This window comes from Prinia subflava, chromosome 2 (genome assembly GCF_021018805.1).
Source record: "Prinia subflava isolate CZ2003 ecotype Zambia chromosome 2, Cam_Psub_1.2, whole genome shotgun sequence".
In the NCBI taxonomy this organism is placed as follows: Eukaryota; Metazoa; Chordata; class Aves; order Passeriformes; family Cisticolidae; genus Prinia; species Prinia subflava.
In genome coordinates this window covers 79,273,879-79,286,336 of record NC_086248.1, presented here as the reverse complement: position 1 = coordinate 79,286,336, position 12,458 = coordinate 79,273,879, and the positions used below count along the sequence as shown (strand labels likewise).

Genomic DNA, 12,458 nt, shown 5'->3' with positions numbered 1-12,458 from the left:
TAGGTGTAAGGCTTTATAAAGCATGACAGCCATTCAAAATAAACTAACACTGCTTTTGGAGTCCTTGGGGGCTCTGAAGTTGGGGGCTCTTCATGCTGGTTGAGGAAGCTTCTACTTTAAGAAAAATGACATTTTCATTCTAATAAGGTTTCCAAGCTAAATCTTTAAAACTTTAGGGCTGCTACCAGTAACACAAGAGCACCTTCTGACACTGGCAGAGTCAAGTGAGGCAGGGTAAAGTATCTCACAGCTCCTTCCAGCAGACAAATGGTGACTCAGAGGGCTACAGCCCTTTAGATCCTCCAGCCAAAACTCTCCTAGGAAGTCAGTCCCATTTGGCCTTGTGCCAGTGTTGTGCTTCCCTTTCTTGCTCCCTCCCTAATGTCTGCTCCCCTCAGTGACTGTAACCTACAAACCCACCCCCTCACACTTCATTTCCCAAGGTTTTCCTTGAATGCTTACATGAGACACAGACAGGTTTCCTCCATAACAGACTTTTCTGGGTGAAGGAAATGCAGCAGCCTCAAGCTACAAAGACAGGTATCCAGGGCTGTACTTTGGTTACATGATATGCTGCTTCCATTTGCTACCATGACCTTAGACTCTTCTCCCTGGTCTACATTGGGGTCAGAGCAAGCAGCCTGCAGCCTTTCAACACACCTGGCCATAGCTGCTCTATTTGCTGCTCACAAATGACAGGCACCCACCCCCATTTTACAGAGCTATTTAAGATTTGTGTTGGCAGAATTGTAATTTCATGCAGTATTTCATGCATACTTCCTGTACACTTCCCTAAAGGATGCTTTTTCCAATTTAGCTTTCAGCTGAATAGCTTTACTTTATATTTTTGTCTGTCCACTTTGACTAGTCAGGTTGCATGTGCAGTGTTATCATTCTAAAGGAAAACAAAAATAAATACTTTATTTTGACTCGGGGTTCCATATGGATTATCTTAGCTTTCTTTGCAGCTCTCACACTGAGAATGTTCAATACATTTTCCTGTTATCATTACTTCTTCTAAAATACCTTCTGCTTAACTGTAAAACTCACCAAAAAAGATTGCTGGAGGGCTTTGAAAGCAATCTATTTCTCCCCTCTAAGCCCTGCTTGCAGGGAGCCATTTCTGGTTGAGCTGTCTTGGTCCCATTGCTGAGCACACAGTAGCTCCCAGGCTTAATAGTGCACTCACTCCCTGTGCTACTGCTGCTTAGCATTCCCCCCAGGGGCAGCCCCTGATAAAGAAGAGTCCATAATCTTCCTTTTATAGAAAATCCACATGTGTAATAGATACACCAGCACAGTTTCTTTCTGCCCCCATTTTTGTAAGGTGGGAGACTGGGAATGTGGAAGGAAATTCCAGTGCAAAAGCACAACCCCTCAGATTTGCACATAGAAACTGCAGTGACATTTACAGGGGGTCTGTGTCCCCCCCTCCCAAGCAGGAATTAACAGCAAAGCTCATACTTTCCCCTCATCCCTCATCCACCTGAACAGAAACATCTTCAAGAAAATCTCTACAAGTGAGCAAAGCTTAAAAAGAACCAAAACCTCTTCAAGGTTTCTCAGAGACTCCTTACTCCGTATGTACTTAAAATGGGGCTGCAGGGAGAAAGCTTCAGAATTGGTAATGATGGATGGAGCTGCCAAAGTTAAGCTTGTTTTAAACCTACACCTGTGCCGTGGGGCAGCTTAAATTTGAATTTGGCTGTGCTATGTAAGGACTTGAACTTAATTAGGAAAGGGGAAGCAGGAATGGAAAAGGAAAGGGAAAAAAAGCAAAAAGACAAGGCTTGAGCACATGTATTTTACAGATACAGCTGTGCACAAGCATCTTGGTAGCTACTTCTGACAGACTTCAGGAGTTCACTTTCCCTAAAGCCTTTTTAGGATTTCTCACAGGTTTTTACTCATCCTGTCTTTCAAGAACAAGACAGGTTAGTTCCTCCAGCTGCCACATACCAACACGGAAGTTGTGGTTAATTAGACAGAAAGAAGCACAGACTCAGTCTTCGAGGTGAAAAATACTTGTATTGGCTGAGATTCTTTATATGTGTGTTGCAATTAAACCCCTGACACCACTGGCAGCAATAAATACCATAGCAACACAGCATCCTTCCCAGCTTTTTCTGGTTGGATACACAGCCTTACTAACCAGCCTAACTCCTGGAGCAGAAGGCAAGCACAGAGAGCAGCTCATCAGCCAAGGTCTCCTCAGCCTCAGTGCTTTGCTGGGGTCTCCTGAGCATTGCCCTGCACCAGGCACACACACTGCTGGGACACGCTGAACAGGAATAGTTTTGATGTTTCCTTAGTGCTCTGGGAGCAAATAAACCCCATTGCTATTGCACACGTGTGTGAGGGGAGCGATTTGCTGCAGTTCAGTCCCACTGGCTCTCACAGCACAAAGGAGCTGCTTTATGCTGGTTGCCTTTACTCCACTGCAAAAAAAAGCACCAGAGACAGAGTGCTTCTGACTTTAACACAGATACTAAAATGCACCACAGAGCAACTAAAGAACCTCCATTACCAAACGCAGAACTTCAAACTGAGTAGGCAGCACTCACCTCCCCACAGGCCGGTGCACTGCTCACTGCCCCCGGAGTTCCTGCTGCTGCCCCAGGGCCGCACACCCGGCCGGGCGAAGAGCCCACGTGCCTGGCAGGGGTCCCCTGGCAGCAGCTGCACACTACTTCATAACCAAACAGAAGAAATACCTGCAGCTCTCTCTGGGAAAAGCCAGAAGCCACAGCACACTGCCTGTGCTTTAGAAACCTTCTGTCCCTGCTGTGGATGTGCTCCCAGGTGGAGGGAATGAGGAGCAGGGGCTGGTGCAGGCGGGCCGAGGCTGCTGCTGCCCAGCTGAGCACAGGGCTGAAGGACAGCGTGCAGAACATGAGCCTTTGCAATCTGGCACACAAATCTGGGCAAAAAGCGCTGGAGTTAATTACCTTTGGTTTGAAATACTGTGGGGCTGGCTGAAGGGGAGAAACTCTGATGGGGAACATTGTGTGGCCAGTGCCACCCCTCCTGAGCTCACTGAAGCTTGTAGCACTGCCAGGGAGGCTGCAAAGAATGCAGGAGCAAAGAAAAAAAATGAAGAATTCAGAAAATGAGCACAACAACCTCTAGAGACTTCAAAAAAAAAACCCAAACAAAAACCCAAGCGTAAGTACATGCCTTCACTATGGTAATTTTCCCTTTTCTAGTAAGTATAAGGACACTGTATAACATCATGCAAAAGAAAGCTGGATTTTCACGCTGGCCAGAAAAACAATGCGAGTGACGAGAGATCCTGTCACACCACATACGACAGTGGATGCAGGAATGGTGTTAAAAATAGCTCCTCATTGTGCTCCTTGGCTGCTCTGTGTACAGTTCCGCCCCAGCTTGGCAGTCTGAAAGCTTATGCTTTATTGCTGCTCTTCTGGAGATGAGATTGACAATCCCATGGAGCACCTTAATACAGGTGACAGCCACATTCACCAGGCCCTTGGGTGAGAGGATGGGAATGAGCCACAGAAATGGCTGCAAAGCTCACAGGGCCCAGGCTGCCATCCCAAAGGCTACAACTTTTTATAAACTTCCAGCATGGCTGCTGGCCTGCAGGAAGGACTGCTGACTGTGATCCTGTCATGCGTGCTCATCCTGATCTGAAAGGACCTCCCATTCCCATGACCTTTGGTTATTGATTCCTCTGATGGGGTAGCCAGCAAAATAATATTCATTGCTGCCTTTTGCAGCAGTGTCACTGCCAGGGGCTTCCTCTGTGGGGTTTGTCTTTGTGTAAGTCCATGGTGAGGTCACTTTCTTCTGCAGCAGATGACAGGAAAGCAGAAGGTTCTTTGATCTCTGGTTTCCATGAGTTTTGTAAAAGTTCTCAGATACTGCAGTGAACAGGGTCTAAACCCCAAACCAGCTACAGACATGTGACCCTTCAGGACATGGTATGATCATTTCAGACAGGTCACAGCCAGTCCTCTGGTGACCTCCTTTGCTTAGCAGATACCTGGGCTAGACTGAGGTCCACAGCACAGGACACCGCCTGGGATGTCAGGATATTCACTTTACAGAGCACCTGAGTTTAGTTTACAGTGAGCCTGGAAATGTGAATCCCTTTGCACTGATACACAGCAGAAAGAAATCTGAAAAAACAACCTGAGTAATTTACAACCAAAGCAATAATATCCCACTGCTCCACTGATAACACTTGGGATACAAACCAACAGCAACAAAACTGCTAGCCAGAAGTTCCAGAGAGTAATTTAAAACCACCTTGTTGATCTTATGAGCACATATTCAACACAGAGAAAAGCACACCAAAGCAACTGTAATGTATAAAATAGTTTATTACTATAATAAATAAAATTAAACTTCTTTTTTTACAAATATTATTTGTGCTTGTTTAAAAATGTTGACTAGGGATATCATTAATGGAGGTGGCTGCATTTGTATCTGAAACATTCCCAGACAGTGCGTATACATACATACATACACACACTGTCTATCTACTGGCAGCTGCTTTGCTGACCACAAAAATAGTATCTACTCATTCTCTGTTTCTAGTCATGCTTCATTGAACAAAGTGACAAATGCAAAGAAAAAGAACTGAGAGTATTTGGTGGAATTCTGAAAGGATAAAAACAAGTGAAGTACATTGAAAAGCGCCAAAGCAACTGCATTAACTGCATATCAATCAAGTGTCCATGCAGTGGTGGCTAAATATTGAAACGCAGACAGATCTCCAACAGATGTACAAATATTGATTGCATGTAGGTACAATAATATAACACATTCATTGGAAAACTTGGTATTTCTTTATATAGCAGTTCATCCTGATACAAGATTATTGAACTTCTTTCATCTACAGCTAAAATGATCCTTTTTCTATGTTAGTGGTCACAGATTTAGCGGGAAGAAGAAAAAACCCATGAGCCTTTCAGAACAGTTAGTGAAAATCCCAAACTGTTTTGTTAATATTAGGCATTTGGATCCAGTTACAGAGATGTTCTGGGATTACACATCAAATATGTTTACACAACACTTAACAATCAGCTTGAAACAAATTACAGTTGCAGGTAAATTCACATTAGCTTTGTTGATCTGTAAAAAAAAGTCTCTGAAACAAACACTTTTGCAATATGACGGGTTTGCTCCCTGATATCCAAAAGTGTTTAGACAGTAGCCATGTCTCTTTGTTTTATGAGGGGAGAGGGCAATTGGCGTAATTAATTATCCTAATAAGAAGGCAATAAGTGGAGAAAGAAATGTGATTACCAGCAAGTGATTTCCATTAGATTTAGAAAGCTAATCAAAGTGCTTCATCTTTAGGCAACACTGTAAATACTACAGAACATTAAGAATAAAGAAGAATGGAATCACAGTTTGAATTATATCACTTATGAAAGGGTCTTAAGGCTAAATGCTGGATATATCTTATTGCAAAAAAAGCTTTATTTTCATTTAATTGAATCAATGCTTCCCACAACAATGTGGTCAAAATGATGTCAGATTGGAGGATACAGTATCCTACTGTGCCTCACCTCAAATTTCTGGAGCTTCCCCTGCACGGGACTCTCTCTAAAAGGTTTGTCTTGATGTATCACAAGTGCAGCTAAAACACAGACTTTGTTATTGCCAATACACCCACAGGAGACTATGTGGAAATGAAAAATTCAGTAGAAGATGCTTTTTATCACCTAACACAGGGCAAGAAAGCAGAGGTGCAGCAACCATGTGTTGCTGCCCATGAGAAGAAGGATAGGCTCAGCACCTTTGAGACAGCCCCTGGTACCAGAAAAAAATAAATCCATCTATTCCACCATCTCTGTTGCAAGAAAAGCCATGAGAAACACTACTGAGGCAGCTTGGCTTCAGAGATACTGTGAGCAACAAACACCAGCTTATGAACCTTATCCCCACCAACTAGAAATCACATGGATTTCTCTTTCCTGACTATCATGACCCGCACCAGATCTTCTCTCTATTACACTATTTACCAGACTCACAGTATGAAGTTGAGGCCAGCTAGAAAAATCAAAAATCATGGCCTTAAAAGTTCAACAGTTAACAAACAAGACACTAACAGGACACTCAGTGGATGTCTACCTGGAAGATTTAAGCTCCCTTCTTGGACTGGAATCAATGAGAATGTGCTTTTACTTAACAGAAATGCAATCCATAGACTTATCTATACATAGATATTATATATATGTGTGTATGTACACGCATCTGCACAAGCGTAACCATACACATTGTTTATATCGTAAAGACAAATTATGTAGCAAATTTTTTCACAGATTGGTTAAGAAGAGTGATTGAAAATGTATCACCAGATAGTCACAGTAAGTATCTTGTTCAGTTCATTAAAGGGAAGTACTGTAGAAACAGAACATCGCCTTCGAAGCTGTTAAACAGGGTGTTCGCTGGGATTCAGGGCAGAACTGTGGAAGAGATTTAAAGGAAGAATGGTGTTTTAAAAGTATACTTGTAATACCAGACAGACGTAAATGTATCAGAACAAGGTAGGGATGAGGGCTGGGGTTTGCTTTTTTAATCCTTTTTCATGTGCTGCATATTTGTATTCTTTGTAACCACTTAAAGCATGAACTTTCAGAAGTTCCCATTTGATCAAATCGTAATACAGGCTCCTTCTCTCAACTACCTTCTTTTGGCTGAAATTTATTTACACCATATAGTCAAAATGGAACACATCATCTCTTTTAGAATGATGCAGATCATTTAGCAGGGTGTTAAATGGCAGAAGCACTATGCCAGAACACAGTTAAAACTGAGGCTTTGGTTTTTGTTTGGTTTTTTTCTTTATACTATCTACAAGCATTTGCTTGTGAAGGGGCAGAGTCTTATTTTCAGAGATCCTTCAGTTCTAATCTGGAAAATAATTTAAGTGAAAAGGCTTAACCAACATGTAGAGAGGAACAAGAGAAAAAGGAACAGCTGACACATAAAATCAAAGAAAAATAACAATTATGATGAGTCCCCATGCTATCCAGCCATAGGCATCTGTCTGAATGTAAGGCTCAGTGGAGAAAGATGGATTTGTAACACAGGGGCTTTCAGCCACTCTTTAAAGGAAAAGTGCTGCATCAACAGAGCCTGAGCACAGGTTTAGATTAGTCTGGGTTTCAAAGGAGTGGGCATGGATTTGTTCATTTTTTAACCATTCAGTAGTCCAGGGAATCTAAGCACCAAAGCTCATCCTAGATAGTATTTGTTTCAAATTCTCTTACAAAAAATACAGGTTGCTGAGGGATGATTCACTCTCCTACAACCATTTTCAGTGCCTGACAGTTCATATAAATGGGCCTAATCCCAGTTACAGCTGTACAGGTCTGACACTGACTGCTGCCAGGGCTCACCTGGAGCAGACACCCTGAAGGTGTCATTGTAAGGAGCAAGCAGAGTTTGTCTGCCATTTCATGACCATAACAAAATTAAATTTGGCCATAATCTCCAAAGACATTAAGTTTTAAGTGGAATTCAGGAGTGTGTAAGAATCTTTGAAGGCTTTACAACTGATAAATGTCATTGTAAGAGCCTGAAAAAAGCCTTAGAAAAGGACTGGGTGCACCCACCCCTGATATACAGGGTGGGGAGGAGTTTGGTATCATTCTGAGCATCAGGCTACACAAGGAGCATCCCCAGAAAATGGGGACTTGTCTGCCTTTGTTCACAGGTCTGGGTAACTGTTTCAATTAGGGGGCTTCTGGGGCTTGTCCTGCTGGGATTCCAGACTGCGCAATCAGCGACAGCAGAATAACCTTTAACATATCCCTGAGGGCACACAAAAACATCACTGAGAAACATCAATTCAGTATCAGCAACAAAGGGCCAGGTAAGCTGCAACTGCACTGCAATTTTAGGTCTGCACTGCAATTCTGGAGATACTAGGCACATACTTGGGAGGTTGTAAACATTTCCTCCCTTGTCCACCTGGGATAAGCCCATGTCCAGGTTTATCCAACTGCAGGTAAATGCAACACTTTCACAAAGGACTTGCTAAGACTTTCAGCCTTTGAAAAATATTATGAAGAAAAGTGTTGTGAATATCATGCTGGTGAGGAATTTGCCTGGATCAGGAAACTGACTCCAAGGCAGTCTCTAAAAACTTGCTGAAACTTTCAGAAATTAATTACAAATCCTTGTGTATCAGTACACCTGGAGTTTACTTAGGTGGTAGTTACTGTCTAAGAAGACTAGAAAGAAAAAAATCATGACAAAATTTCTCACAGAAAGTGTGGATGGATGAGTTTCTGTGGCAGCCATGCCATTGCTGTTGCAGGTAACTGCTGCCACTTAGAGTGGTTAAAGCACCAAACACAAACAGCATGCCTTTGGTCAGAGAGTGCCTTCCTCAGCACTGCAGGTCTGCAGTGAGCAATTGTAAAAGACACCAAGTACCATTGGAGAAACCTAAACATGGAACCAGAAATAAGTTGAGGAAGTAGCTTCTTGGTTTCAGATCAACTCGCCTCCCTGCTTGCCTTTTCTTGTGGGAGGGAAGACAGTGACCTACAGATCTGAACCCAAGAGTTGTTTCTCAGGAGTATTTCAATCCTTGGGTATGAATTCACAATCTGTTGGCACCTCCATACCAAACCAAGGAGTAAGACAATGAAAGCCAATCCTAAACCACCTGCCTCTGGCCTTAGAAATGATGGTGCTGCGCTTGGAATAATTGTTATCTTTGAGAGCAAGGGCAGTTACTGCAGGAGCAGGTACAAACAAACACTCTGACAGCAGGACCTGAGCTGGGAGCTTTGCACAGCACAGCCTCACCACTGTGCCAGTCATCAGTGGATGTCCCAACTCCTCAGGGATGTCTGACACAGTTCTGCATTGCACTGTGCAAGCATCAGGCCAGCAGAAACCATTAAAATTGATTGTGTTCCTTGCCTCTTCTGTACTGAACATGAATGAAAGTCTTCCTCAAAAAATCCTGTGTTTCTTTGTAAATGACTTAGTACCAAGGAAAAAGAATGAGACTTAACATACGCAGCATTAAGCCCTATTGCCATTAAAAATGAAAACCCCTTTAAGTGTGGTATGGTACCGTACATCTGAGATCTAAGCCACTGTTAAGCAGTGAACAGACCAGATCAGTGGAGTGAATATATTGTGAATATACACCTGTGTCCCAAGGTGAGAACAGAAATCATGATATCATCTATGCTACCCTATATGAATAATGAAGAATAGTTTTGGTAAAGTGCTTCAATCTTCCTTTGAAAAAAGTTATGAAAATATAAGTTTTGGAAACATCTCCTTCTTTAAGAAGCAGATCTCTTTGTTTCCTTGCTACAATAGCACTTGCATATAGTAAGCACTGTATTTCTACCTCTACTATCCATTTGCTTCCAAGCTAGATTAGATCAAGAACAATACATCTGGATATAGAGGAAAATGCCACCATGTAAAATTGTTAAAAATTCTGTGAAAGCCTTTGGTTGCAATGAACATAATCAAAACAGAAACTTCTGAATAATAATTTAACAAGAATTAAAAGAGCAGATTCATAGCAGAACAGGACATAAATGCCACAGTATATTTTCATCGGGAGGCAAATCTACAGGATCTATTAGTGATGTTTCAAATATGTTATGCTGTGGGCTGCTCTCAGGTACACTGCACACCCAACCCTCCAGCAGCTGGAGTTGAAAGCAAAAGTATCAAATGCTGAAAGACATCCGAGACAGAAGTTTTTGAAAAAACATAAAAAGATTTGAAAAAGTATACCCTCAATTCAGTGAATGACAGTGTGGAAGAACCCATTTATTAATAGATCTGAAATAATGTGGCTATTTTTGAAGATGTTGTCAAATGTAATTGTTTTAGCAATATGTCAGTTTGAAATTAAAAAGTACAATTTTTTTTCACCTTATTAGCTCTTCCTTGACTACCCAAAAGAAACTTCAGCAGACAGTGAAATACATATCTCCTACTGCTCTTTGCATTATTACTGATATATGAAAATATACTGTGACATCCAGCATGCTGTAGAGGTGACTGAGACAGTGACAGCAGCGACAAAACAAAACAAAAAAACCCAAACAACCCACCAAACACTGAAAATATAAGCACCCTGGCAAGTGCTTATTCATATAGGCATAACCCGAGCTAAGGACATAAGGCATGCTCCAAAAACCTCAGAGATCACCTGGGGCTCACAGGGATGGCTGCTGTCAGAATCCTTATTCCAACATCCCGAGGGAGAGAAAGGGGTTGGGGGTGGAATGAGGACAAAGGGAGAAAAGAAGAACTTCAGAAACTGTACCCTTGCTGTCAAAAAGGCTTCAAAGTCAGCTGCCATCTTGACATGAGGTTGCAATTCCTGTTACCATACCTTTTTAGACAGAGGGAACATGCTTAGTGAACGGGTCCCTCACTCGTTTTCAAGAAAGATTAAATGTAAAGTGTTAGGGGGCTGTTTCTTTGTTTGTTGGTTTGTTTGTTTTTAAAAAGAAACACCTCAGCTAGCTCCAAACACGTCTTTTTCTGATTCTGGAGACTGGGGCCTTGATATTTCAAACAACTCCTGTGGTGACTGGGAGCTTCTTCTTGAGGTTAATATCCTAAGTATCTCAGCAAGCTGATTTTCTATATTGGTCATTTTTGTGTTTAAAGCCTTGATGTCCTCTTTTAACTCATGTTTCACTTCTAGCATGGTGGCCTGAAGAGTCTGTTCTGGGATGGGATAAAAGGAATGCTTGACCTCGGTGAGGACCGGGCTGTGGTCCTGCGGGCTTCTCGTCTCCCCGGCGTTATCCAAGCGCAAGTCACTCTTTGTAATGCCACTGTCACAAGAGTCTGTCTTCTTCAGGGTAGCTTCTCCCGAAGCTTTAGTTCTCTCAGGTAAAGTCTCCATGGACTCTGCTTTAGAGACCTTGTTCCAGTCTTCGCCTTTCCCACAGGCTTCCTTGAACTTGGCCCAGCCTTTTCTCCGGGGGAAGTCCCCCGGTGCCTTACAGGCTGTGTGCTCCGACGGCGGGGCCTGCAGCTTGGCCTGGTCGGAGGCGCCGGAGGTGGAGGCGGGCTGGTAGGACACGGGGGTGGCCGGGCTCTCCCGAACCGTCACGACGCTGGCCTTGACCACTGCGCGAGCGGAGGATTGCTCCCCGACAGCGCTGCCCTTTTCCACATCCAGCTCATCCGGATCTCGGCCCCTCTCTGCCGCAAGCCGCGCTTCCTTCTGCTGCCTGAACCGCTGGAACAGCCGCCGGACCGGGTGGTCGGGGGGTAAGATCAGAGGTGCTTCGTTCTTCCTCTTCATTCTCTCCTCTTCCTCCCGCTTCACGTCGCTGATTTTCCGGAACACAATCTACAGGGGGAAAGAGATTTCACTCTGTGATTAACTGCACTTTTGTTAAGGGGGGAAAGGTTGGAGAAAGAACTATTTGAAAGAATATATTTTAACTGAGAAGTGCACAACCTCTGCACATTTATAGCAACATTTTCAAATGTCTTATGTTGTGTGGAACATCGTTTATTTCATTATTTAAGAGCAGACACCATCTGTCTTATAACACCAGAAAGAAAAAAAAACCAGAAGAAAAATACTTCTCCAGCTCTGATAGGTCAGCAAGGCAGTGCTACCATTGTAGATATAATGATCCCAGGAAGATACTTGTTCTATTTTGTGTTAAAAAACATCTTCTATTTGTTTTCCTGACTCTATGGTTTAGCACCAAGTTTCTAATGTTACACAGCCATTCCCATCAGTCTCATCTCACTGCTCCCTCACTGCACATGATCTGATATTATTTTAGCACAGCTTGGCCACTTGTGGTGCCAGTACAGCAGAGACTACTCTGGACTCTTTGACAATAGTTTGCAAAATGCTTCTTGCCCTCCTTTCCTCCCACATATTCTTCTAGAAGAAATGTGCAGTTTAAAATTGCAAAGATTGAGTCAGACCCAAAGCCAGAGGCACAAGGACAATGGGAGATGGGCTTGGCAAGTCACGGGGAAGCTGCTCATGGCTTGACTACCTCACAAGCTTGTAGAGCTTCATGTCTTGATTTATCTCTTTATTTTATGCAAAAGAGAACATTTGTGCACAAAGAAGCATTAATTTTCCATCTACCCTCCTAATTATATCTTCCCGAGCCTCTAGGCTAAGTGATCTCCATAGGAGCAGCCTGGGGATCCCACAGTACTGATAAAAGCCTCACAGTGTCCCAACCTTTAGCCAGGCAAGGTTTCTTCCTTGTGTGTGACAGAAACACATTCTCTTCAAAAACTCTGTGCATTTTACATTAGCATTGGTATTTTCCAACCAAACCCAAAAACTGCACTCCAGCACTAATGAAGAACCAGTTAAGTAGTCTTGTTTGAAAATGAGAGGTTCCCAAAGCTGAAGTCTGCAATACAGAGGGTAAAAGATGGCAGCCCCCAGCTTCTACTGAACACTGATACCTAATCCCTTTAGCCGCTTTTGGGAA

The 12,458-nt window shown here is 42.9% G+C and overlaps 1 protein-coding gene across 1 annotated transcript in view; it reads right to left on the bottom strand.

Moving 5' to 3' along the window:
- Positions 1-4,328: 4,328 nt before the first annotated feature.
- Positions 4,329-12,458, bottom strand: part of KCNH1 (potassium voltage-gated channel subfamily H member 1) — a 176,740-nt gene continuing 168,610 nt past the window's right edge. The window contains exon 11 of the mRNA XM_063390736.1: positions 4,329-11,335. Within this exon, the coding sequence (XP_063246806.1) occupies positions 10,487-11,335 (849 nt within the window). The 3' untranslated portion in view covers positions 4,329-10,486. The remainder of the gene's footprint in view (positions 11,336-12,458) is intronic.